At 41.0% G+C, this 27,573-nt stretch overlaps 1 protein-coding gene and 1 long non-coding RNA gene across 4 annotated transcripts; one reads left to right on the top strand and one right to left on the bottom strand.

The window, feature by feature from the left end:
• Positions 1 to 1,981: 1,981 nt before the first annotated feature.
• Positions 1,982 to 22,024, bottom strand: LOC111858254 (synaptotagmin-C-like). Of its 3 annotated transcripts, XM_023839859.2 has the most exons (12): positions 21,739 to 22,019; positions 18,808 to 19,038; positions 16,479 to 16,907; positions 16,084 to 16,201; positions 15,739 to 15,921; positions 12,868 to 12,994; positions 9,497 to 9,715; positions 8,480 to 8,600; positions 7,907 to 8,078; positions 5,858 to 5,987; positions 5,239 to 5,329; positions 1,982 to 3,048 (listed from the first exon to the last, which is right to left on the bottom strand). In XM_023839859.2, exons 2-11 carry the CDS (start codon positions 18,956 to 18,958, stop codon positions 5,243 to 5,245), a joined length of 1,737 nt encoding a protein of 578 aa, XP_023695627.1. In that variant the 5' UTR covers positions 18,959 to 19,038; positions 21,739 to 22,019; the 3' UTR covers positions 1,982 to 3,048; positions 5,239 to 5,242. The 3 variants fall into 3 exon arrangements, with proteins under 3 accessions (XP_023695627.1, XP_072568755.1, XP_023695628.1); XM_072712654.1 differs by lacking the exon at positions 1,982 to 3,048 and having other exon boundaries at positions 4,123 to 5,329; positions 21,739 to 22,021; XM_023839860.2 differs by lacking the exon at positions 1,982 to 3,048 and having other exon boundaries at positions 5,256 to 5,372; positions 21,739 to 22,024.
• A 235-nt stretch (positions 22,025 to 22,259) lies between these two features.
• LOC111858255 (uncharacterized) lies at positions 22,260 to 26,069 on the top strand. The gene is made up of 3 exons (XR_002841547.2): positions 22,260 to 22,408; positions 24,264 to 24,527; positions 25,004 to 26,069. It is a non-coding gene; the product is annotated as an uncharacterized lncRNA (long non-coding RNA).
• Positions 26,070 to 27,573: the final 1,504 nt, after the last annotated feature.

Below are 27,573 nucleotides of genomic sequence, written 5' to 3'. Positions count from 1 at the left end.
TGGAATAGGCTTCATAATAATGAATTTGTGACACATTAAGGCCTAATCACACACCCTAGAACCCAGAAAGGTAGCTGCAGAAAAACACGAGAAAATAACTAATATATGGAATATATATCGAAGCATGTTGTAAATACAACACGTGTCATTATGTGTGAACAAGGGTGTTATGCTTTAGCATGACAGACTATTAAGAGCCACAGTATTAAGAGCAATCCCATTTGTTTTATTTCAACTATCACAGTCTCATTTTCACGAACATCAGAGTCATTCCTATTGTTCTGCCTGAAATAATTATTCTCTATATAAAGAATCTTTTCTTTATTACTTAAAATTCTTTTTCACATCATCCAACAAAATTAAAAGCGCAACATTAAAAAAACAGAAATGTCATTTTCAGATAGACAGTACAGTATTAACAATGTTATCTTCATGATTTCTCATAATCACAATTAGTGTTCCATTACCATTGTTAGTAATATTAGTATTATGTTTGTTGTCTACGTTTTGCATCAGTTATTTAAACTAAATCAAGTTGACATCATTCATGCTAGTATAGCATGCAAACAATTTTTTTCACATTTTAAGTCATTCTGAACAGCACTGACACAGAACTGGGAAACACAAGAAATCAGTGTCCATATCACATGGAAGGAGGGGGATTGACGAGGCGGGTGAGATTGATCACGCAACAAGAAAAAACACCGGGGGTAAGAACACGGCAAAAACGCAGAGGCACATGAGGTAGAGAGAGGCCTGAAGACAGAGAGGAGCACACACAGAGCTACACAAGAAGTCTAAGGTCACGAAATATCAACGAGAACAGACATACGACTGCAGGTCGTTCAAGTGTCGGGGAGACAGCATGGAGAAAATGGGATGTACAAAAGTCCTGCGATTTTATATAAAAATATATACACGTCCAACCTCAAAGATGAAGCCCAGCTCTGAAATCACTATTATTAAACTAATTCATTTGATATTGGGTGAAAAATGATAGGACACGTGGAATTACGAGAAGGCGAATCGTGGGACATAGTGCATAAGCTAAATGCTTTTGTGAATCTTTACCTGAGCAATTTCTCACATTATTTTATCAATACATGAGATTCGACTGCAAGCTTATTCCATTACTTGAAGGCTCAGACCAACTCCGTATGGCTGGTCAGTGTGTCCTGTCAAGTTAACTCATACTACCATTACCCTTATTCAACCATGTCTGAAAGTTGTCAAATTACCAATATAAAGTAACTATAGCAACAGCAGCTCTAAGGTCAAGAAGATGATGGCAATATAGTATCAAACAGATTTAAGGATAGTTTTATAGATTTGTTAGACTGTCAATTGAGGCTGGAATAGTAGCGATAACTTGTAAAAATGCATCATTATCATAACACTTAGTATGCATGAATGGTAGCTGCCTTAGTTAAAATAAAATTCAAAAAAAAGAACAAAACAAATTCCCATAGCAATTTGAAAAAATAAAAGAGAACTTAATGAAGATGATGATAATAATTACAAAATCAGCGCTATGTCGACATAATCCCTCTTAATGTCATAACCTCTGCCATGTAGCGTCTATCCTTAGCTATTATTTATTCACAGGCATTTCACTTTTTGGGGGGATGGGGGGTGATAGTACACCAGTTGCCTTAGAAGACATTAATAATCATTAAAAGTTTATCAATTAATGTGCGTCAAAGACAATCTGGATGTATGTATAACTGCTGTCATACATGTATCTTAAGTAATTTTAACACAAAATACAAATGTAAAAAGGGGTGGGGGCAGTTTGAGGGGTAACAGGACACCCGAAGTAAACGTGTTACACACAAATTTCTCTTCTCTGAGACACAGGGAAGGAACATGACAGTTCCCTTGCAGGAATTTGTCAATGATGGGCAGGGGCTGTCACGAAGGACACTAGTGTTGCGCATGAAGTTGGAACTGCACGCGGAAATAGCATGAGGAAACACACCCACGCAAACTCAAGCTAACAGTAAAAAAATAATAAAAAAAAAAACAAGATTGCACAAAACATCAGTGCTGTTCATTGTGTGGGGAGTATAGACTCGCTCCCCCGAAGGAAAATCAGTCAGGCGATAACAAGGAATGGTACCAAAATAAATTACATGATCGAAACCCTTCTTAGAAGGACATTTTTTTCCCCCAGGTACAGTAAATGCACAGAAATACAAGCGTGTCCCTCTCAGGCGATGAGGTCAGATTCGTCCTTGCACCAAACCCACAGAAACACTCCCATTTGTCAGCTGTAAACTGGTAACATGCTTCAGGGTGACAAAGTTCACATTATGGCTATACGGAAGTAATGGAAGAAAACTCTAGACATTCTTAATCAAAGAAAATGCCCTCAACATTCTCTAGAGACGAACATTCATGAAGGAATATAGCCAATGAGCACTTTGAAATAAATATTTTTAATTTTGATCCCACTTTCTAAAAAAAAAATTCAGAATGCTTCTTACAAATCAGGGAAGACTCTTACAACTAATAAATATGAAATGCATACATTTTGCAATATCTGTTAATGTCAGTCTTCTAAGTCTTTGAAACTGTTTGGGTTTTGGAGTTATTAAATGTTTCTGAAAATAACTTTCAGATTTCAATATTTGATTTTATTTTTTGAGAAAGTGCATATCCGAAGTGCTGATATGCAGTCGTTTATATATACTGTCCATAACACATAGGTTTATTTTCAATCCCATCACACAGGTGTGTTTAGATGCGTGTCCATCTGCTTTGCGCTGTGTTCTCTATGGTGTGTCAGGATTAAAGTACAGCTTACTTTTGGTGTCTGCACAACATTTTCACAACATTTCGTCACTTTTTCAAGTTACAATGAGTGATGCGCAATTACGTACACTGCTCCTTTAAGCTATTTCTAGACAATTGATCAGAGTTACTATTGTTAGTTGTAGAACTGCTATATAAGCTTGTCTTCTCTCAGTTTCCTTCAGAAAATGTTGCAAAAAGATTACAGATGAAGAGAAAGGTCTGGAACTGGAAGGATAATGGCACCGAGGACACCTAGAAGAGGAAGAGATGGAGAGGGGTGAGGCGGAGGAAGCTGGAGCTCCAGGAACTCATTGATGTCATTGATCCACAATTAAGTAAATCAGGCTTACAACTGGAACCAAATGTGTTGTGTCCAGTCCCCTGAAATTTGTATTTACTGGAGTTCATTGATGTAAATTGAGCTAATAATGAGGGTGACCTGATAGGAAGTGACATTCCTGGTTGGACTAGACTCTGTTGCGTAACATTATATAGCAGGTAATTCCACCACCTGTTCAGGTAACCCTAACAGATACAGGTTGCCGTCGATTTATGACCTTTACAACTTACGAGTGATTGACTTTACGACCAATCCGAGACTGCAAAAATATGGTCACGACTGTGCCGGGAATGGCAGTGTGACTGATGCCCAGTGTGAGTATACGACAGTTTCTGATCCAACTGCTGGCAGCAATGAACTAAGAAAATTGTGATATAAAGGTTAAAAAACACCAAACAATATGACTTAAAGATGACAGAATTTTATTATGCAGTATACTACACATATTATAATTTTTGCCTATAAAATAAAGGGCCGGCTTAGGACCAAATAAACTTATGACCAGTCAGTCGGAACAGCGGTCGTGAATCGACGACGACCTGTACTCAGGTATGATTAGCAATTGTGTCGATAGCTCTATCATCTGTTGCCAAATGAACATTTATAACAAGCAAAAAATTACTTTCCCATTCCTAAGGCAATGAAAACTTTCAATAAGTCTTAGTAGCGTCATAACCTTATAATCTTTGTTTTTTAAGCCATCTTCTAAAGAAAAGCTCAAAACCACAATATGTACATTAAGAAGTATCTCATAGTTAAAGCTAGTGAAAGGCATCAATTGCTGATGTTAAAGCTAATACGGCCACAAACAAATATGTAGATCTCTTGATATAATGTTACAATTAGGAGGGTTATGATGTCTGTTTAGTGCAACAGTGCACAGTAATCAGTCTTACAGTACAATATTTGTGTCTATCCCTTTGTGGTAAGCAGAAAAGTAACAAACCCTCTATGGTATGCAGAAATGGGACAGTCACAGACAAAGCTCAGCAGCAATCCACATACATTTATTTCTGTTCCCTGGGAAATTAAAAAATATCCATCTGAATTAAAAATGTTCATGGGAAGCATGGCCTTCTGAGTTTTTAAATAATCTATGTTCATGCTCACTGGTATTCATGACCATCTGGAGAATGAAGTGATCAGGAAGAACAGCACTTGGGAACACAAATTAAAAAAAATAAATCACCAGTGAAAATGAAACCTTTGGAGTAATTTTTCTGGAAATAAACTATTTGGATCACACACACTCATTATCGATGTATATCCCGAACTTTTACATAAAACGAGTATGATTAAAACGCTAAGACCGAATAATGCATATCACCTCTGGAACTGAGGTGCCATTTAATATACAGCGCTTGGTAACACAGCTGTACTGTTTCTATTCCCTTAATGAAATTCTCACCTTTTGTGTTACTATGGTGACTACCAAAGCTTCAGGACATCTGTATCGGAACAATGGAGCTAGCTTTGTTCACTAATGCTCACTAATAACTTAACAGTAGACTAAATTTGCTACCGTTTCACTAAACTAAAATGAAGGATGTATACAGTAATGTGTGTGTGTTTTTTCTGACAGCAATTAATGAACGTCTTGCAGTGATATATATTTTGTTGACTTAATTCCAATCTTTTTTTAGCTGCTAATAAATAGGAAAGCTGTGTAAACACAATATAATCTCCATAAAGCCATCGCTGTATCGCTTCAGATGGGAGGAGAGCCACACTGAGAACAGCGCAACAGTAACAGAAGATGTACAACCAACACAACCACCACAAATTCTTCACTTTACCTTTCTATGAAGGAGGCATGGTTATAGGTCTGAACACAAGAAAACAGTGACTCTGGAGACGACTGTCTCTGTTATTTATGTTATTTGTTCTGGGTGACAAGAAAGACAAATATAACATCACAGCCATTAAAAGGTTGCATGGTCACATATCACACCATGTAGTCAGACACAGTACCGAGTCTCCCATAAATCAGGCCTTCTTTGTATCATTCTCAGTACACAACATACATCCAGCCCTGTCTGGCGCAGTACTCCTAATCGTTGCTGTTTAACATGAGCACATGGCCAAGAGAAAGGGGGGCTCACAGCTCTACTCGGAATGAGGGCTGTCCACAACGATGTGCGGCTTGGATGAACTCCCACCAGTCTTCGGCACGAAGGTGCTCATCGACTTCTCCTGTTCATAGAGAGAGGCGAGCATGCAGCTGGGGTTACAGGGTCTCAATGGACCGAGACAAAGAAGAAAAAGAAAAACAAGTAAAACATATTGATAGGGAAGGTGACCTACAGGTATTAAACTAACTTTGATAAATATAATTAAACATTAAATATAAACATACTTGCAAAAAGAAAACAGAATTGGGTACTTGTACTGGACTATGTGTACAACAGTGTTTCTCAATGAGGACCCCCAGACAGTCCATGTTTTTGCTCCCTCCCAGCTCTTGGTAGGAAGCAAAACTGAACTGCCTGGGGATCCCAGAAGCCCGGGATGAGAAACACTGCTGTACAACAAAAGGGGCCAAAATGGGGAAAAAAAACAGAAGCATATTATTATTGCTCTAGTGTATGTCTTCATTATGTTTATATTATATTCCATTCTATCTTAATTTTTATATCAATCAACAATTATGCAACAGTAACTGATTTAAAACTATGTGTAGTTACGGTGAACTACAGGCCAATGTGGACATAAGTTGTGTACCTCCACCAGTTGGTGCCAGTGCTCAATGGGCTTCCTGGGGTTGGCCAACATGGCCGCCCAGTGGTCCCTGCCAGGTCCCTCGGCGTCACTCCCGACCCGACACATGCCGATAACCTCATTGTGACCGATGCTGGCGCAGACGAAGAAGGAGAGATGCGAGACATTTAAAAAAAAGAGCAGGGATATACCTCAGAACTCAGCAACAGGCAGAATTCAACATGTAGTGCGATGCAAATAGTAGTCTATGTGCTTAGCACTCTGTGCTCACCTAATTCCCCTCTTCCAGGCACTAGTGTCATTGTAACCACAGAGTGGGCTATTTTTAGATGGCATGAAATGAAAGTTACCCTTGGTGTAATGATCATGCTGAACCCTGTACAACACATTTCATGGCTAAGTTGCGGAAACCTTACAAATGAATATTTGCACTGCTTTGAAGGGAACCCTGTTCCCCAATTATCTGCAGAAAGATATTAGACAGGGAACATTAACTATGCTCGTCAGTGGTTTTTATTATGGATACTTTGCTAGTACGCAATCAGGTTTAGGTGTATTTACACCACATGCTATCCCCCTTTTTTATTTAGGAATAGTAGGCTTTTTAAATGAAACCACAAAGGGTTACAACAGTCACACCAGAACATGTCACTTGCTATTAATTACAATAAACAATAGAAATTCATAATATATAACATAAGTCAAGTTAATATGCATATATTGTTTATAAAATCTAATCTGGAGGATTTTCTTTGGTTGAGTTACTTTCTTATTGCTAGAAAGGATAGGTGCACTTGATTTGCTCATTAGGGCTTGCTACATGTTGGGCTCAAAATGTAACACATTAAACCGGTGGTTTTCCAAAAGATGTTTCATAGTTGCCCACTGCTTGGTAATTACTTCCATTTTCTTTCACAGTGGATTCTCAGCATAAATCAGTTTGAGCTGATTTCTTCGAGCACCGTGTATGGCTTCGCTTAGGTTGATCATTCCCTTAATGTATATTTAAGCAGTCATTATGAGAATTGCATTAAGGAGTCAGAGGGGAGTGGGATCATTTAGAACAGGAAGTATCTCATATTTCTTATTTTTACGCTTCGGTCTGTCTACTGCACACTAATAGTCCTTTTGTGGGTTGTAGTACTGTATTTGTCTGGTTACAGGGGGATTTTTTATGATGCTACAAACCCTTTAGCCATTTACCATCAGCATTAACATCTTCAGGTTTATTCATACTTGCACAGTTATAAGCCCTTCAAAGATTCCTTCTTCTCTGTGACATTGGACGCGATCTTGTATTGCTAAATACATTCTTTGATCCGGCTATAAATTGGACAGCTATTTCCCAGAAACGTTACCCAGTATAATTACGCAGCATGGTATCACTCTCTGAATTAAACAGTCAAGTCCCCAGGCAAAGCGAAACACTCAATCACCTGTTTTAACTTGGGCCATCATGGCATAATCTACTAATAGAGGCCCATAATGCAGTGGTGCAAATATATAAAATTAAGAAAAATGTGTCGTGTTACACTGAAAAAGCACAATTTTTATATTAATTTCAGTTGAACTGGAACAGTTAAATAATAATCAGGGCTATAAAATATCTTTTTATTAAATTTAATGAATTAAATTGCAGCTAATTGTTTTATTAAAAGGTACAAAAGAGGGATCCCATTAGAGGAAACTGATTCATCACAGCATATAATTCAGTGATACAAATTGTAATACTACATAAACAATTTCAGTGGATTCTCTAGTGATCCAGTAAAGCACACAACTTTGTCTTAACCGCTCCTGGGGGTGCACATCTTTCAATCACTTATTCAGTTATTCCATACTGGAAAACAGATACAATTAACGATTCCAAGGAATAAGTTCCAACTATTTTTTTAATTCAAATATTTTTTTTAATGTTTTACTAGGTTTTATTTTCATTTTGGCCCTAGAGTCAATCTAATTATGGTGGAATACTTTCCAGTAAATGGGCATCATTCTTTATCATCTACTGCTAAAGCATTTTAATGAATCTTCTCTACACTGTTTACTTACCAGTCATAGTCCATTACTGCAATGATCAGAGAGACGTTGTCGATGTTCTCATTGGGAATGTCAAAGACCAGTGCCTCGTTGTAGATGGGATTCAGCGTGTTCTTCTTGGTGGATGTCTTCCTCTTCTTCAGCCTACGGCCATCACAGATCAGAGAGGCTTTCACATAAGGGTCTAACAGGGAGAGCGAAGGAGAAGAAAATCACAGAATATTTGGAAGAACTATCATAATTATAAGTATTTATAATTCTAAGAAACAGCTAACATACAGGTAAACATTTTGTGGCTTTTTTATTGTGGAAAATCATGCGCAAAAAAAGAATATATTTTCTCTGGAATAATACTTGTGATTCACAGAATTCCAAGAACGTAATTTTTAGAATGCAATTTGCTAGTAGCAAGTTATGACACTCTCTGGAACAAATGTATGTCAATAAACATTGTAGAGAAAAATTAAATTACTAAATTACCATGAGACCAGGACAAATGAATCAACTGGCATGAGTAAAACCAGCACAGCTGCTGCAGTAGTCCTGATACATCAGAGCATAATCACTGATGGTATGGCTATCTACCTGAAAAGCCTGTGAGGTCCATGGCCTTCAGGTTGGTTGCCTTGATGACAGTGGCAGTGAGTCTACCCGCTGTGGGCAGGTAACACAGGGAGAAGTTCAGCTCCCCCAGGTCTGCCCTCTCCTGTTGGAGGCAGAGTTGTCCGTTTATCATTGATTTGAACTGTTTAGCTGAGGTTTCTATCCAGAACTACTCGCAAAATATTTGAGGCCCTTGTTTAAAGTGTCTTGGCCAGTTGGATCATAAGTCGACAGCCAAGACATCACCATTTACACCTGTGTCTATCATTCGTCTCCAAGGTGTGCAGCTCACCATCTGTGTTCAGATTTTGTTACTGTCCTGCGCACAGTTATTGTGAAGTAGTCAGGGACGAATCAGAGTTTACACTACAAATGATATGTGGTCGAATGCGTCCCAGACCACCTCAGTGAGTGGTTTGAGTGGTCAGATCACAATGTGTCTTGGTGGTCGTTTACGGCTCTGTTTAGCAGTGCCCACTTGCGATCTGATTGCCAAGGATGCATTTTAAAACCAAGTGTAAACAGAGCCTTAGACAACAGCTGGCCAGAAGCATTGAACCTTTCATACAGAAACATGAGCAGGGCCCTGTCTGGGATCAGAACTGTCTGATTCCATACCATATGTTTATATTTATAGCAAAACCACACAGCCATACAGTCACCCACCCCCCACACTGCTCATGCATTACACTGTCACACTGAGCCTGAAGCCTGTCTCAGGCAGCAAACGGCAAGGATTCCTGTCCATTACACTATGGACAATTTGGAGACACCGGACGCCTAAGCACATGTTTTTGGACTGCAGAAGCAAATTTCCTGTGAACACAGGGAGAGCATTCCAACGTCACACACACAGAGCGAGGGAGGGATTCACCGCCCCAACCCTTGAGGTGTGAGGTAACAGTGTGACAGAGCCACTGTGCCAGAAACAGCAGAGATATACCAAGACACAAAGACGGAACAGGCGCTCCGAGACAGGCGGGGGCGGGGGCCTCTTACCGCCGTCCCCTCCACAATGTCCCTCCACACAGGCTTCTCCCCGCTGCCCTCGCTGAAGTCCAGCAGGTTGTCCACGACCACCTGACCGATGAGGTCGTGCCTGGAAAAGCGGTCGAAGTCGTAGATGGAGAAGTGGAGCTTCCTGTTGTGAAGTTCAGCGAGTGGCACCCCAAACTGAAAGGTTTCGTTAAAGATCGGGTTTAAGGTCTTCCTGTGGACCTGTAAGGGAGCGAAAGGCAGCCCCGCATCAGTGAACACCATAACAAACAGCCAAGGTTTGCACACTCCTTACATTCTACCTTAAACAGCATGGCTTCCTCAAATCAATTATAATAGGTACAATTACTATGATGTAATTATGTAATTAAACTATTACAAAAATAATTTAATTAAAATAATGGGGTGCAGAAACATATCAGTGGATTAAGGCATCCCTAACAAAGCATGGTTTCCATAAAGGTCATTACAATAATTACTATTACAATGATGAACTTACAATAATGTAATTAAACTACTTCTAAAATTATTAAATTAAAATATAAGGGTATGCAAAGACATATGGATTAAGACTTCAGACGCGAGTGGCGTCATTTAGAATAGGAAATGTCTCATATATCTTATTTTTATACTTCTGTCCATTAGGGTGCGTGTAATGCTGTAGAGACTGAAATTCAGATATATCGTAAAAGTTTAATTCAGATGACGTTTTAAAGGTTATGTGTTCTGTCACAGAGTGGCTACTGCACCTCATGGTGCTGGCATAATGGAAGATAATAACACGCATTAAAATACAGCTGAGACATTAAATGAGTCAGTATTTAAATATTATATTAGGAATTAACTCTTGTAAGAAACCCATCTGGAAGGAGAAATAACAGCACTGGGAATGGTAAATTCCAAGATATCACTCACTGACTGTAAAACACACATATACAGCTGCAGAATAAAGTAAGATACCACTCTAGAGTACACAAGAACAGAAGAACAAGATGAAGCAGGAGACACCAGGAATGACCAGAAACCAGTCACAGGTACAGGGCGGAGGCAACTTTCTAAGGACAGAGATGCCGGTAAACTTATCAGACAGTTTCTCATGAATCGGAGGATGACATCAAGTGACCTTCAAAAGGAATGGGGAACATTAAGTGCAGGTGTGAAGTGCACTGCTAGGACAGTTCGCATCAGGCTACTAGAAGCAGGAAGTGCAAACAAAGCAAGGAAGAAGCCCTTCATCAATGAGAAACAGGGAAGAACCAGGCTGCAGTTTGCAAAAAATATATGCAGTGGTACCTCAGTTCTCGAACTCATTAGAACTCGAATTTCTTAAAAGGCGAACCAACCAGTTCGAAAAAAAATGACCTAGAACTCGATCTGAATGTCGAACGGTGAACACCGACCTCAGATAAAATGAGTCACGCGGCACGTCTCTCAGCGGAAACAAAGGGTAACGCTTCAGTCTCAGCCTCGCATTTGCTGTGATAGCATCGTGCATGTTTACACTAGCTGAATACATATATTTAGACAGTAAAAATACATTTAGACAATGATAGACAGTAACAGTAATTATTATTATTATATTATAAAATACATTTAAAAACAAAGATTTCTTATTAATTATTTTAATATCATTAATGATAAACCATTAATACATTTAATTATAATAATATTGTCATGCCAAGCAGGGACGGAAAGGAGAGGGAAGGATCAGATGTCAGGGTATTGGGGAATACGGGGTTTAATTACAGGTAAGGCAGGCAAAATGCAGACGGACAATACAATGACTGGACTGGGGAAACAAACTGAAACGCGGACAAAACACATAGGACTAATGACAACAACCAGAAACAGCAGATCACACGGGGATTCCACACGGGGTTAACGAGGGGGTGTGGCACACAGAAGGAGAGGACGATCGTGGCAGAACACATTGGGTTTTTTTTTACTTTACACATTGTTTGGATACATTTATTTTCTTACTTTACAAATGACTATTTTGATAAATATGCTTAGATGTGTTTAGTACAGTATATGCTCTTCTTGTTTTATCCAGTTCATTTTGTGTTTAAATGCTAAAAAAAACATATTTAGGTGTAATTTTTTGGGGCCGGGAACCAATTAATTGGTTTTCCATTATTTCTTATGGGGAAAATTTGATCAGAACTCGAACTTTTTAGGATTCCAACCTGAGTTCTGAACGGATTAAGTTCGAGTTCTGAGGTATCACTGTATATTACTCACAGACACACACCCATAAACTCAGAAATGAAACGAAAAATTGTGCTGTGGTCTCTTAATTTTTTCTGTGCTGTATATTATAAGCATATTATATATATAACACTGTGCAAAAGTCTTAGGCAGTCAACAAAAATATTTAAACCTAAATAGCTGGGCAGTAAGAATAAATCAGTTTAACATTAGAATGTATGCAAAAAAAAATAAACAATAAATTTCCTTCGTTCTGCAAAAAGTTGCTGATTTTTTTTTGGATGGCTAGATGAACATCACTCCCAAACCTCTCCTCAGGAACACCCCAGCCATTCCATGTAAATTAATTAATTAATTACTTAAGTAACTCAATAAGGTATTGATTAGCCAAACAAGTTAAGTAAAAAAATTGGTGAAATGGCTAAGCTGACACACATTGACAGACATGAAGATCATTTAAACATCATTTTCTTTCTTTGACTGCCTAAGACTTTTGCACAGTGTTGTACAGATTGTCCTTGACATATGACTGGGTTCTGTTCCAGATGACACATCATATGTCAAAATTGACACGTGTTGGAACTGGCATTTACAGTACAGTGTACCAACTTCTAACATGAAAAAAAATTACCAGGCTTCAAAAAAGTAAGTTAATTATGTCATATGTAATACATATAATAATTTTGTAAGTAAAACAAAATGTTTTTTGTATTAGAAGTTTTTAACCTAATGGAAATAGTAGAAGAAATCCTAATCCCTCACAGACTGCCAGCCCCCACTGATCTGTGTCCTTTAATATCACTAAGGTTCTTTCCGTTTCTTCTTGTCGGTTTGGGGGGACTCAGTGGTGTACTGGGACGGTGAAGGGTGTCTGAACACATTCCATTACCCTTAACCCCCAACCCCCCCCCACCCTAGATTTTAGACGTTTCAGACACTTGACAGACATGACATTTATTTATCTCTATTATCATTATTACCATTCATCACACACCCACCTGAATTTTTATATATATATTTACTTTTTTTAACTTCAGTCTCATAGGTTGTGAGTCGCAGACATTCAACGTACATATACTTTTTTTGTTGTTCCCCTGAAACAATCAAGTGCATCCACATGGTCTCTGTGGAAAAACACGGTCATTGAGATTAAAAGGTTAATCTACCTTAGTCTGAAATTTCTTCTTCCTATCTGGCAGGAGATAGATCTTGACATATGGGTCAGAGAAGCCATTGGCGTCTTTCGCTGGCAAGTCAAGAGCTTTTAGGATCTTAACAATCAGCTGCTCCGTGCTGCAAGAGAAGACACAGGTAGGGTAACACTGAGCGATGCAATCACAGATACAGAGCAGGAACACAGATGAGCCTTCCTGGATTCACATTCCTAAAACGTAGAAGAAAAAACAAAGTGAGAGTCTATAATATGCAAAACTAGTCTAAAATTTGCATAAACCTGATGGAAACCATAATTATATATTCTTTAAACTGTAGGCCTACAGATTTGTTTATTAAAAAGGGTGGAAGTCAAATTTGATTAAGGAGTCAACATTTTAAATATTTAGGTTTAAATGCTGTCAAGCATGGAAGAGGCAGTGGAGATATTTACCAAATCCATGGTGATCTCAACCACTATAGCTATCACATCATACTTCAAAGGCATGTCATCTCATCAGAATTATGGCTGAAGGCACAGTCTTTCATTTTACATCAAGATACTGACCCAAAACACACATCAAAACTGTGCAAGAACTACCTGGTGAAGATGAAAAATGAAGGACCATACAAGCCAATGACCTGGCCTGGCAAGACTACAGACCTGAATCCCAAACTATATGCATGTGACAAATTAGACAGACGAATCAAAGCAAAGCCACTCAACCCACAAACACCCAGCATTTCTGGGAATAGCAGAAGAAGATCTGGGAAGACGTGTCAGGTAATCTCCTGCTGGAACTTAAGGAACTGCCTCAGGTTTGTGAAGCTCTTATGAAGGCAAGAGGTGAATCCAAGATTTAGAATTTTTTTTTGAGCTCTGCTTTAGTGCTAAAGTGGAAACTCCAGAGTTGGAGATTTGAATCCTTCCTTTGCCCTGTACACATACTATATGTGTATGTATGTGTGTGGGTCAGACATACATTACATCGTGGGGACCAACAAAGACCTGTTATTTTGATGTTGTGGGGACCATTTTTTTCTGTCTCTTCAAGGAGAAACTTTTCTTTTATAAAAATCCGTTACTGCAATTAAAAAACTAAAAATATTAATAGTATTTTGTTTTGTTTGGTTACTTATGGTTATGGTTAGGGCTGGGTAGGGGTTAAGGGCGTCATAGTTAGCATTAGTATATATCCCACAGAAATGAATGAGCAGTCCCCAGAAAGATATGAGTACAGGTTAGTGTGTGTGTGTGTGTGTGTGTGTATGTTCTCTGGGTGCTGCCCAGGTTTACTCTCCAGGTTCCTCCCGCAGCCCAAAGATAGGCGCTTAGGTGAACTGATACCTCTAGATTGCCTATAGTATGTGTGTATGTATGCCCACATGCCCTGCAATGCACAGGCGTCCCATCCAGGCTGCACCCCAGCCTTGTGCCCTGTGCTGCCTGCGACAGGCTCAAGGGACCCTTCTGCCACAACCCTGTATTTGATATGTAGCGGAAAGTTGGATGGATGCTTTGGTGCTTCATATGGTTTTGAACTGTAATGATTATTTGAATTTCAAGTGCAAATATATGAAAAAAACAAGTGTATTTAACCTTTTGAGGAAAAGAAGAGTTTTCAGACATGGCTATTATTTGCATACTGGCATTAAAATGGCAGATTTACTGGCTATTACCATGCTATTTTATGGAAACCTCATTAAGAGTCATCTATAATTCTGTTTAGTCTCTAAGAACATTATAGTACAATAAATAACACACGTTTAAAAGTCATAATATACTGTGCATGTAAACTACACAGACTGAAAATAAAAAATCAATCCAAATGTGCACACTCATTTTTTTATACACAGAAGGGGAAACATATTGCTTTTAAATGTTTTTACTTCACAAGACAAAAGTGAAGGTTTAACTGTTTTATATTCAATAGTTGATTAACGCAAAGGGTTTATGACTACACTAGAACTGATCTTGAAAATACAGTGAATAATTACAAACATGGCTCAAATTGTGGCTATAATTGTGGCGTAAACTAAGTGACATACTTTACGACTGTACTTTCCTATAAAGACCAAGAACATGCATAATGCAGCAACTGAGATGATGAAACAGGTAACGGCACATTTCCTGCGAGGTTGCCACATAAAGCCTGTAATTCCCACTCCGGCCCTGCGTCTGCCTTCCACAACAGCACCAGTAGGGCCAGATTTCCCAGGAGTCCCAAATGTGTCTCTGACTTTGATATAACGCAGATAAACTACAGTCCCAGTTTACACACTAGCTGGCACAGCCGCAGAAACACACTGTTAACTGCTGAGAATCCCCATTCAATCAGACGTGATAAACAGTATAATTAAAACTTGTGGAGAACAGAAATTATCTGTCAAAAGAAGGGCAGTAACAACCTGTTCCCTCCAAAATTCTCTGAGTCATATGTCTCCTCCTTCCATTCTCCGCCTGGCTTTGTGTTGCATTTTATATATGTCATAAAATTGGCTGTTGTTATATGTTGACACATTCACCCTTTAAAATAGAGCCCTATATATAATTCATGCTAACACTGCCTCTTGTTCTCATTTTTTTTCTATCATCAGCAGTTTCTTCATTTTAAACAGATTTCACTGAAACTGCAGAGAAAGACCCACACAGCACGTCAGAGCCACCCTGACAGAGCTTGGCCATAAGTGAGTGTCATTAAACTTCTCTCATTTACGCTCATCCTCACATTCAAATCCCCCCCCCCCCCAGTCTCTCTCATCACAAATCCTCTACTTGTTCACAGCCCAGAGAGTTAGAATATCACAGTGAAATCGATGTGCGGCACAGAGCCCATCTGGATTAAAGGGACTGCGTTACTGAGTAACGGGACGGCTTCACTCACTTGAAGGCGTATCGCAGAAGGAAGCTGATCTTCCCACAGGTGTTGCCCTGTTTAGTATCCCCCTGCTCCCCTTGCCGCGGCTTATACAGTTCCGGCTTGATCTGACCGATGCTGGTCAACTGCTCGCTCTTCTCATCGCCATGGAAATCAGGGCTGGACAGCTGGTGCGTCATGGGCCGTGGGCTGTGAACAGAGACAGAGTGCTTCCTCTCCCAGACTGCGGAGACAGTCGCAGGCTGGAAGAGGCCCAGGACACTGACAGCGTTTGCACACACATATGGAGGCATGGCTGCACGGCCTGGCGGCCAGCTCAGGCCTGCGTGCCACAAGGCCTGCTATACTGACCGTGCTGTGACCTGCTGCTGGGAATGAGCGTTGGGCAGCTCCCTGGCAAACTGGGAGGGGGGTCCCACCTCAGACGACGGGGGCAGCTCTGGAGAGGTCTGGCTCAGCTTCAAGCCGCCTTGAGTGAATGATAAAGAGGCCGGGCGTGCTCAATGATTCACTTCGAGGAGCCCCGGCACGGCACGCCTGTGCAGCACTTACATCTCATGATTAACATTTAGAGCAACGCCTGTCTGGCTTCAAATTTATGAAAACTGCGCACTTATTTTGCCTTGAGAGACACTGCAAATAATGGATCCTACCTCTCCCTGTAAACTTTGTACACATAAGGCATCAGGCACAGCCGCAGATAGGCATCACATTGAGAAATTAAGGGACAGCCTAGACCACCGTACCTGCAGCGGCGTTTGGATAGCAGTCCATGTCCAGGTACGAATGTTCCTGCATCTCTTGGGGACCCCCCACCACGCCGATGGGGGCTCTCTCTGGACCCCCAATCACCCCGCCCACTCCTCCTTCGCCCCTCTCCACCACCAGCATGTCAGAGAAATGTGGGTGGTGCTGGGCCGATTGCGAGAGGGAGGGGTACAGCGAGGAGGAGGAGTGCGTCTCCTTCCTTTGCAACAGAGTTGGAAGGAGGGAAGAGCCTCCCCCGCCACTCACTCCACCGCCCCCAGGAAGGAGCCCCGCAGTCAGACTCAGCCCGCCCCCCTCCTTATCCCTCCAGGGAAGCCAGCATAACTTCCACGAGACAAAGAGGGACACAGAGAGGAGCACGATGCCACAGAATGTCACAATGACGGAGAGCAGGCTCACAGAGATGTCTGAAAGAGAGCAGCGGAGGCATGTAAGCACATCAGAGCTCCATATCCCATAATCACTATTTTCCATCCACCATCCTTAAGAGCAATCTGGAATTTTCCTCTTCCTGTCAACATGATGCGTTTAAAGAGAAACTTGAAAGTGGAGAGAGAAAAAAAAACAGCAAATCGGCTTGCGAGAGAAAATGACAGAGACAGACACTGTTTGGACAAGCTTGGGGCAGATTGTGGAGGAACGGATTGGAGCAGTTGTCGATAAACCGCTCTCTCTGTACTCTCTGCATGTCCCTAATTAGTCATATCTCACAATCCGATGGCCTTCATTAATAGGGTCTATAAATACTAAGAAGCACAGAAGTGCAACTTGATTGTAGACAGATGTGTAACTGGACCTTTTTGTCTGTGCATCTATTAATACCCATAGAGGCGGCTTAAGATTTTAATAGGTGCATCAGTCACATCAATGTCCCTAGAGAATTATGAAGATCTACTCCAGACTTCTCTTTGCGAGGGCAAGTATATTTTCATAATAATGCAATATTAACAGCTAACCGACACATAAATTAATCATGGGAAATGTTGAAATTGATTGACATATCTTGATGCTCACAAAATACACCTAATGAGACAATTAACCTGGTTATTATTAAATGTCTGCATGTCATGCCTTGCATTTTGCTACATTTAAGTGGTCACTCGCTTGGCCATGCATCTATTTTTAATAATGATCTCTGTGGCAGCGATCCAGACCACATCTCAGGACTGTATCACAGGACTGTATCCTAGGACTTGAGTGTGATCCAGGGTACATCCTGGGTGGGAATCCAGTCAACAACAATTTATAATAGACAGTTCTCCTGAACTGCACTTGTTCGGACCGCCAGCGGAATCCAGAACATCCAATAAACCAAACTGGAAATGGACATACAGTTTCAGAACTAGTGGTTCTGGACAGCTCCACACACACACACAATTTACAGTAGTTTACAGAAACCTTCTCTCTCATCCGTGAGTCTGTACTGTAAGTGTGTTAGCTGGTTCGGAACTAACCACATGCCAGTCAAGCCATCAGCGCGTCACACTTCCATCGCTTACACTTTTCATTCCCTTCCCCCTTTATTATCCTGTCTCTCCATTTCTTTTGTGAATTATTCAGCAGCCAGAGTGTGTGTCATCAATTCGGCAGCCTTTCGACAGATATGATCACATACAAGGAGTGAGGTACGGACGGGCAGAAACCCGAGGCAAAGAGGGAGGCAGGAGAGGAACAAATTTGTAGCTGCAGAAAGGAAAACACAGCTGGAAACTGAAAGGGGGAAATCAGAGCGAGTGTCGGACAGCCGGGGTGGGGGTGGGGGGTTGCTGTGTGAGGCACAAACAGGTTAGCATGCATTCAGGAGTGGACATATGCTGACAAGGATAAGTCAGGGCATTCAAAGCGGGAGGCTAATGAAGTCACAGTCGCGTGAGCTCTGTTTACACCTGGCAGAGTGTGTGAAATGCAGAAATACGGAAAGATGAGATACGATAAGAAATAAGATGGATTAAGGGATTTAGGGGACTCTGCCAGAAAAGCCCAGCATCAGTATCTTCATTGGCATCAGAATATTTCACTATGAGCCACTAAAGCCAGTTCGTATAAAGAACTGAAGTACAGTGGAGTGGCAATAATCAGCTCACATTCCATGAACCTGAAAACCAGCACAAATCATCACGCAGCCCTTTTCATAACCAAGAAGAAGCACTGCACTGCAGCCTCGGAGCTGGCCCAATTCTGTCCAGTACCTCAGGTGCTCCCATACCTCAAGAACTGTTAGTGCTATAAGCTGCCCGCATGCGTCTCCTACCTGTGCCCCAGTCTGCCTGCACCCCCTGCCCTTTATTTCAGCAGTGAGCAGCTTACCAGAGTCTGTCGGCCTGTTGTGGCCGTTCCGCAGGTAATCGAATTCCTGACAGCGCTTGTTCTGGCTGTAGCCCCTCGACGAGTGGAAGCAGAGCTCCTCCACCAGAATGAGGGCCTTTTTACACAGGTGTTCCTCCCAATCTCCCGACATTGTCCAATCGGCATTGCACTCTCTGCCTCAGCCGGCCAATCACAGCAACGTCCAGAGCACCCAGGCCAAGGGTAGGTTCCCTGCAAAAAAAAAAAAATTAAAAATCCAGAAATTCAGTCAGTTTAATTGTGCCTAACTTGAAGGACTTTCAGAAAGACCCCGGTTGGTATTGCAGCTTTCTGGAGACACTGTGTCCACCGTCGGCTGCGGTGACGTCCACTCTGAAGGTGACTCCCTTCTGTGAGTGCATAACACACCTCTCCCAGAATCCCTTGCAATACAGAATTTGAGATATGGCACAAGACAGGGCGAGGGGCAAGACTGGGTCAGGTTATGGGGAGAAGCTGTAGCAGAAGGAAGAAGAGTCGTGAAAGTAGGACAACAAGATAGATGAAGAAAGAACAGCGCAGAAAAGAAGCGAATATAAAAGGGAAGGCAGGGCACTTTAACACTGGCAACAGCCACATAGTGTTATAGTGTCTTCAAAACCTAAAGAAGTTACGTACTATTCTACTGATCAATCTGAACTAAAAAAAATACAATTTAACATCTGGTGTTTGGTATCTTACAGAAATACCAACTTAAATGTTTTCCCCAAAATTCTTTTGCATAAAAAGCCTTCAACATATAAATCTCAATGACTAAGGCTTTGCAAAAATGTTAGTATTAAATGAGGATGATAATCTGAAAACAACACCAGTCTTTAGTAAAAAACAAGTGACATGACACTAAGAAACTGGAAGCTAATATTACAGATATTAAAGTTATATAAGGAAAGCAATTTGTTGTTCTCCGTTTTGATTGAGGATTGTCTTAAAAGTTCTAGCTCTGTGCCTGGATGACAAAAAGGAGGCAAAAAGTACACAAACACACATATATTAATATGACCTTCCTAACTAAGGCAGTGTTCTTATGAGACGACTTCTTCTGCTTCTCTCCTTGGGTTTCAAGGTGTATTTTTCCCTCCATTACCAGCTTTAATTTGAGCTTGCATTTATTTACCACACACATATATTTCCTAAAATATCTGGTTGCACCTTCAGACCAGCGGGTATTTATGAGAATCATATAAAGATGTTTGTCGCCATATAGGGCCTGAATCAATTTGCCTGGCAGAGGATTCTGTGATGATACAGAGCATGTCGAGACCCTGATGTTTGGACAGCAAGGTTGCAACAGCTCCAGTTGGTGTTTAGACACACCGCGTGAGAAAGCTGGAAAACATGCTCAGTATATTTTGAAAAATATTTTACAGCATATTATATGAAGTGCTCAAAAAAAGAATATCTATAAATAAACATTTTCATTAGTGCAAGCTTTTTTTTTTAACCCCAGCAGTGCCACCAAATGTTAAAAACTGAACTACAGTTTTCATTGGCCTGTGCTGTCCATGACAGCCGCACTTAGCAACCTATGACAGACCAGTGCAACCTGGACGATGTAGGTAACCTCAAAGTAAGTGTTATATGCTTTGACTGGGAAAGTCACCTGTCTGAAACATTTAGTGTACTTGATAAAGATCCATGCATCAAGGAGGACCCCCGCCCCCCATCTCTCTGATCTGTCATTTAATCTGCCAGTACCCCCCCCCCCCCCCCCCTTTAAAATCTAGTAGATTTCACAATGAGGAATAAGCTGACTGGCACAGAGCTGCACATAACAAAGATTGCCAGCAACAATTACATTGCATATATAGCACAGGCTCTGGAGAGGAATGACAAGGAGGGGTGAGACAAAACGGCAGACGGAGAAGCCAGGAGTGGAGCAGAATAAAGGGAAGAGATAGAGAAGTAAAAATAGGACATCTAAGGCATGGAGGTTAGAATGGAGGGAGAAAGCAAGGGAGAGGAGAGAAAGGAGGAAGAAATACAAAGTGTGAATGTTAGAGATCACAGGACTAAAGCAATGCATATATCAATGGAATGCCAATTTGCCTTAAATACTGCATGTGTTCACACAGTCTAGACCAGCAGTTGTAAGTTCCCAAAAAGGTACACAAACAGACAGGCAGGAGTCTGCATTGTACAACTGAACAAATAAAGACAGCAGACACACTTGGAAACATATACACTCGGAAAAGAGAGAAGACAGCAGTGGATTGGACCCATATGATAACGCAAGGAGAATAAAGAAAACATGAGAGAGGTGTGCCCGAGAAAGAGAGATCGTGCTGGCGGTCGTGGCGGTAATACATGCACGCCTGCATCTGAATTATGCAGTCCCATTTACTTTTAATATGTGTGACATCGTTGGCCCTCGAAGGAAAACTAACTGAATGTCATCTAAAAACACATATAGGGACCGGCTCTCTGATACACTTCAAATACATAAAGTGTAGAAGACATGCACCAACCGTTTGCATGGTCACTATGCATGAATATCCATAAATGAAATATATTTACAATGTAGGAGGAAATGAAATGCACTGAGGAAACCAATAAAAGGGAGGTGCACACATGTATAAACAGAACGAACTAACAGGTTAGCTTATACTGAAATACTTATCTACTGTAGGCATATGTACAGAACAAGCACATGCACATACGTTTAAAACGTCTGTTTGATTACAGCTTCCTGCAAACGCTGGATATTACCAGGTCAATGACGCATTGACAGTTATTTAACTAATGGCATTTTTATTAGTCCATGCATGTGGCTGTTATTCTCCTCCCTTGCATCCCGGAGCTGCTTCTTCCCTATTCTCCAACACATTTAATCAAAAACGGCAATCCCACCCTACACCAGGAACATGGAGAACCAGGCCGGCCGGAATACTACACCTGAGATTAAAGGAGGTGGTAGAGGGATAGACTGAGAGAAACACTGGGACGATATATCCCGTAATTCTCTCCTCTTCCGTCTCTTGGTCCTCTTCTGTGAGTATTTTTCAGCGTCTGTCCAGCCTCCCTCTCTCTCTCTCTCTCTCTCTCACCCTCCCTGCCGGGCGCGCGCGCGTGCCCGTTCTCCCCGTTTGTGAACTGAATACTAAGCGGTTGCCTTCACTGACTGTACAGCCAGACACTGAGATTGGGGTGTGTGCGTGTGTGTGTGTATATATATATATATATATATACACACACACACACACACACACACTGGTACACTATATATATCGTAAGTATGTATATGGTTATATTACTTTATATATAGCCTATAAACACACATATATACATACATATAGACAGCGAGAAGATGATGAGAGCGCTGTGGGAGGGAAGCGTGATGTGGGGATGCGATTTTCGAGTGAAAGGGTAAAAACGGAGCACCTGCGCCATGAAGGCAGGCGGCATGCGCTACGGCTCGCGCCGTGACGTGCACGCGGCACGGCGTGCTGCTCGCTCTAAATTTGGAGAGCTTAGTGCTCACTAGCAGGGCGTTATTTTTATCGCCGATGCTCATTGTTTAAGTGCTTCTCGCTACCAGCCTTTATCGCTTCTGTTAACGACCCAGGTATTGCTGACGTCGTGCTTTTTATATAACCGAAATCGCTCTACACCATTTCCACTGTTGTTGTACGTTACATAATTACTACCGCAGACACACAACCGTTTTCCGTAATTAATAGTAATACACATTGGACTGATATCCTTAATAGATACAAAATGAACATATTAATTTCGATAGCGCTATCTAAAGGACTACTACTCGTCCCAGGCAGTCTATTGCAGTTAGGTCGAGAGAAACTGCACCTGGGTTCCCTAGATGTTTGGGCGTAGTGAAAATACCGCGCCTGCAAAAATCAGCATAAGCACCACTTGGCTCTCTCAAGTGGACTCGTGAGACCAGATTTTTCCGTCCTCCGTGGTTTTTATAATAATATTGACATGCACTGACTGTGTATCTGCTGCACCAGAAAACCGTAATTAACCATTATCAAAGGTTTTCTGGGCATCGTTCTTTTTTATGAATGGTATTTGTTACCGAAAACATTTCCTTGAGTACGGTGAAATGTCAATGAATAAGGGTAACAATAAAGACGTTATCACATATTAAATTAATAATATTTGAAGCATAATGACACTGAGCAGCCAGACCACACCCAGACTATGTCATCTTGCCCGTGAGAGTATTCTTTCCATTGTAGATTTGAAGGAACCGGAGACAGTGAACAGCAGGCAGAGAGGCAAGGCCAGATTGACATATAAATGATTGTAAACAGCTGCCTCTGCTAACTGCCACTTTAGGGCATTGGGAGAAAAGATATATTCAGGGAATAAGATAGGACAGGAGAGAGAGAGTGGGCAGGAGTACAAGCAAAAGAGAACAGAAAAAGACAGATGACAGCTTTAAAATAAGGAGAGAATGGGTTTTCGAGTGGGTAGGGGGATATGAAATAAGACGTTAGAGAACAACAAAGGTTTTGTGCCAATGATAGAGAAATTATAGGGAATGGGATGTATGAAATCATAGTTAGGGCTGGGCATAGTTATAATGACTGTCATAGTTAGGGCTTGGGGTAGACCGTTCATAATGACTAGCTGTGAGGGGCCCAGACTGTCGTCTATGTCGTATTTCAGTTCAAGGCATTCAATCTTGTGTCTAACAAAGTCACTCTTACTTTCAGTGTATGTGCTGTCAAGCACAGGCAAAAAACGCCAAATCGTGAGTGAGAAGTGTAGAGGTATAGCCCGGCATCGGCGTTCAGACACTGGTGTTGATCACAACTGGCAGGTGTCGTTGCCTGAACAAGAAAAGCAGGACAATAGATGCCCCGCACAACCCTGCCAAAAGGAAGAAAAGTAAATGAATATGTAGCCATCTATCTTCCAAGCGTTTAGCTCAGTCAGGGTCACCGGAGGGTTTGGAGTTTATCCCAGACAGCACAGAGCGAGCCTTAGGTACAGATGCATGGCATGCCGGTCCATCACAGCGACAGCGAATATAGAGGCACCAATTAACCTCACTGCATATTTTTGGACTCTGGGTGGAAACCAGAGTACCCAAAAGAATCCCAGATGACACAGGGAGAACATGCAGTCTCCACACACACAGAGCGTAGTTGGGATTTAAGCCTGCAACCCTGCAGGTGTGATAACCATTGAGGCTCTGTGCTGCTATAAATAGGACCAATCAAGAGTTCAAGTACCCTGACTGCAAAGTTATTTTTTTTATAATTTGTTTCATGTTTTTAAGTATATACAAATGAAAAAGTATTAAAATATATAAAACAAACAAAATGAGTACCAAAACAGCTATACTGGTATCCAGTATAACTTTGTGAGCAGTCAGGATGGCGAACAGAACAATGTGAAATAGGCATTTGGAAGCAATCAACAGGTTTATTAGGTCCCGTTTCTCTTTTCAGGCATCTCATTTCAGGCCAGTGAGAAAAAAAACAGCTGTATTGATGCTTTGCTGGTGAACAGGGAATCAAATGAACAGGAGGAGCTTATGAGTCTTGGGCCTAGCATCAGCAGTGGGATCCGGATTACTGGAGAAAATCAAAACAGAACCAAGAGAGATTGGTGGGACATGTCAATACAGATAAGCCAGGTCACATGATTCTCCCTCCTGAGAAATATGGTGCCCAGAGAGTCATACTGGTGGATTCAATATTCAAATATAATGGGTAAGTTTTTTTGTTTGTTTGTTTTACTTTAACGCATCCCTATATTTCAGAATGGAAATGAACACGGGAGAGATGAAGTCAGAGAGCCCAGGAGAGTTAAGTGATCCTTGTCAATGCTGCTGAAAAGTCAAAGCAAACCAATTAATTTTTGTAGAGTTGGTTGTAATTGTGACAGGCGTGAGCAGAAATGGGAGCAAAGGGGAAATTAAGAGCAGAAAAATAAGAGTCAAAGGTCCCTTTCACAATCATGAAAGCTTCACGGGAGATGGTGTACCATCTGTAGCAAGTAGCTTTAATGAAGTAAAGAACAGATGAGTCAAAATTATCTGTCTGATCAGAAAAAAACAAGCTCTCTAGTTCAGAGGAAATTGCAAGTCTTGAGAGCTTAAACATTATCTCTATCCAATTAGCTCAAAATTTAGCAATTTTTTTTATTCAGCTCTGTCCTTTAACACTCATTTTATTACTTTTTACAGGATTTCAATCGAGTTCAGAACCGAAGGTCCTAAACTGCACAGAAGTTTAAAGACGCTGAAGGATCTGCCCTCCGTTTATCTGGCTGAAATCTCTAGCGTATTGAACACAGTCTGCAATCACAGCCTGCAGACTTTATTGTACCTCCTAGAATAAAGAGAAGCACTGCAGTCAGTAAAGCCTTCAATTACTGGGCCCTTATGGTATTTAATAGTCTGCCGGCCAATGTAAGGGATGTCTGCTCAATCTCGACACGTAAATCAAGACTAAAAACCTTCTGTAGCATAAATAAAGCCGCTGGTTCTGCTGCCTGTACTGCCGTCGATGAGTGTTTATAAATATGTGTTATATTTCTATATTTCTACTGACCTTCTGTTTGTTGCTTTTGTCCTCCTGGCAAGAGCATTAGCCGAGTGAATCCTACAGGAATTTGGAAGCAGCCCCAGTCCTTACAGCAAATGCAGCAGACCTACTTAACGTCACCTCCCAGAGCTCAGATAAGACGCCCATGCAGTGCAGTGCTCCTGCTTTGCATATTTTTTTTTGCTTGTATAAAATTAACATGCTCAGTGGGGTTTGGCCTGACTGGCCTTTGACCTCACAATGTGTTTTTTTCATCCATAAGCAAACTCTGGAGTTTTCTGCACCAAATTAAATTTGAGAATGTGAATTGTTGCTATGGATATTATAATGCTATCATTATGGGCCAAATGTTTCTAATGTGCTTTTCATATGTTAAGCATATTTGGGGCAACTATTTTAGCAAAGGTATTCTAAAAATCAGAACTGATCGAAGTAGAACTAAATGGCAGTGGTTTATGTTGCATATATTACTTTTTAGGCCAGTATGTATTGTACAAATCTAAATGATGGATTTTTTAAATGTGTAATATTACCTTTAGGGCATTGTACCTGTTTTTGCTGTTGTTGTTGCCTTGTAGCCTTGCACATTAATGATTAGGCTCCACTGCCCCTATGTGCGTGGAGTTTCCTTGCGTTGTCCATGTTTGGCTGGGTTTCCTTTCTTAGTATAGAAACTCATTGTTAAGTAAAATGGTATCTCTAAAATGCTGGTATTTTGTGAGTATGTGCCTATGCTGGACAGATCCCAGGCTTACTGTAACCGTGTACTGGATAAACAGTTTTCAATGGATGGTTGCTAGATATAGCACATGCACAACTAGAGGTCATTCTCTTTAATCTAGTTCAGCATCTACATTGTTTACCTAAAAATTAGTGTTTATGCACCTACCTGTTTGTAATGTATGAAATCAATTGTAGTATTCACCTGACCCCATACCATAGGAATATTTTTTACATATTTTACTAAGTGCACTGAGAATGAACTACACCATTTTGCAATTCTGCCTGAAAACAGGAGCTTGGAAAAGGACCATATGTTTAGCTAGGCTAAGTACCCATTTTACATGTTGCAGCATTGGAGAACAGTGTTGGAGTGAGACAGGCTCGTATAAATAGCTTTCTCAAAAGAAACTATGGTGAGTTGGGTCAACAGGAGCAGCCACTTGAGAACGACAGTGGCCCTGCCCCAAGAAAAACACATTTCTAAATGTTTAGAACTAATAGTGCACTAATAGCCAACAGAAAAGGTGTGTTTCTCAGCCCTCGATGGAAGGAAAAAGCTACTGAGGAAAGGTAATGATGCCCTGTGACGTATGTTCCAGCAGATCTGCTCCTGCCAATCATAAAATGGCTTCACGAAATTGATGTTAATTGTATTTCGTCTTTTGTATCTTCTAGAAGTTCTGCAGTGACAAGATTTGCCAGTGAAGTTCTCAAACCTCTGAGCGTGATCCTCCCCCAAGCTGGTGTTTAAAGCAGTTTCTTGCTGAGATAATGTGACACATTCATTCTAGTAGATGATCATGGAGCTGAATGTGGATCATCTCTCTGTATCTCTACTAATGGATTGTTTTCCCACACACAGAGCAGGCATTTCGCTGTGTTAACTCTTGTTTTTATGATATGCCTCTTGTTTTCCCATTTTTTTTCCAGTTCATCATGTTACCATGGCAATAGTCTTTTAGGGGAAGTCACCTACACCTCTCATCTCTCTTGGCCCTGTCTTCTTTGTGGTCTTGCTCATTTCTTACTCCTTAAACTACTTCTAGCCCCTCGCCACACATCGCATCTCCCCCCAGCACAGCTTTGTCTGGTTGTTTTTGTTTTTTACCTTTTCCATTCTGCCCCCCCCCCCAATCAATGTTTTTTTTCTCCCTTTTTTCCCTTTTGCTGAATCAAAGACATGCTTTTTAGACCGCGTGCACTTTGGTCATTTGTCACTCCTTTTATCTCTCTATGTCTCCAAGTATTTTAGAGGGAGAGATAAGTACACATGTGGGGAAAAATGACTTGGGGAACAAAAAAACATTATATGGAGCAATGTCTCAGCTTCACACATAAATAATGTATGCATGTAATGCATGTCGAAGTTCCCCTACATCTGGTTAATGGCATCTGACTCACACGTACCACTGTGAATCGGGGCTGAGACAAAGACTCGCTGTTACAAATGGACCAGGGGACATTACAGCCCCGATGAGTCACACCT

This window comes from Paramormyrops kingsleyae, chromosome 5 (genome assembly GCF_048594095.1).
Source record: "Paramormyrops kingsleyae isolate MSU_618 chromosome 5, PKINGS_0.4, whole genome shotgun sequence".
Taxonomy (NCBI): Eukaryota; Metazoa; Chordata; class Actinopteri; order Osteoglossiformes; family Mormyridae; genus Paramormyrops; species Paramormyrops kingsleyae.
Note: the sequence above shows the minus strand (reverse complement) of the source record. Positions and strands in the feature narration are given on the sequence as shown.

What these genes read in the sequence shown, in the direction of transcription:
- LOC111858254 (XM_072712654.1), bottom strand. Translation starts at nt 18,958, where the DNA reads ATGTCGGGAGATTGGGAGGAACACCTGTGTAAAAAGGCCCTCATTCTG. An exon ending in AGAAGAAATTTCAGACTAAG is followed by an intron (nt 9,716 to 12,867) that starts GTAGATTAACCT and finishes GCTCCCTTACAG; the next exon opens with GTCCACAGGAAGACCTTAAA. An exon ending in ACATTGTGGAGGGGACGGCG is followed by an intron (nt 8,601 to 9,496) that starts GTAAGAGGCCCC and finishes TGCCTCCAACAG; the next exon opens with GAGAGGGCAGACCTGGGGGA.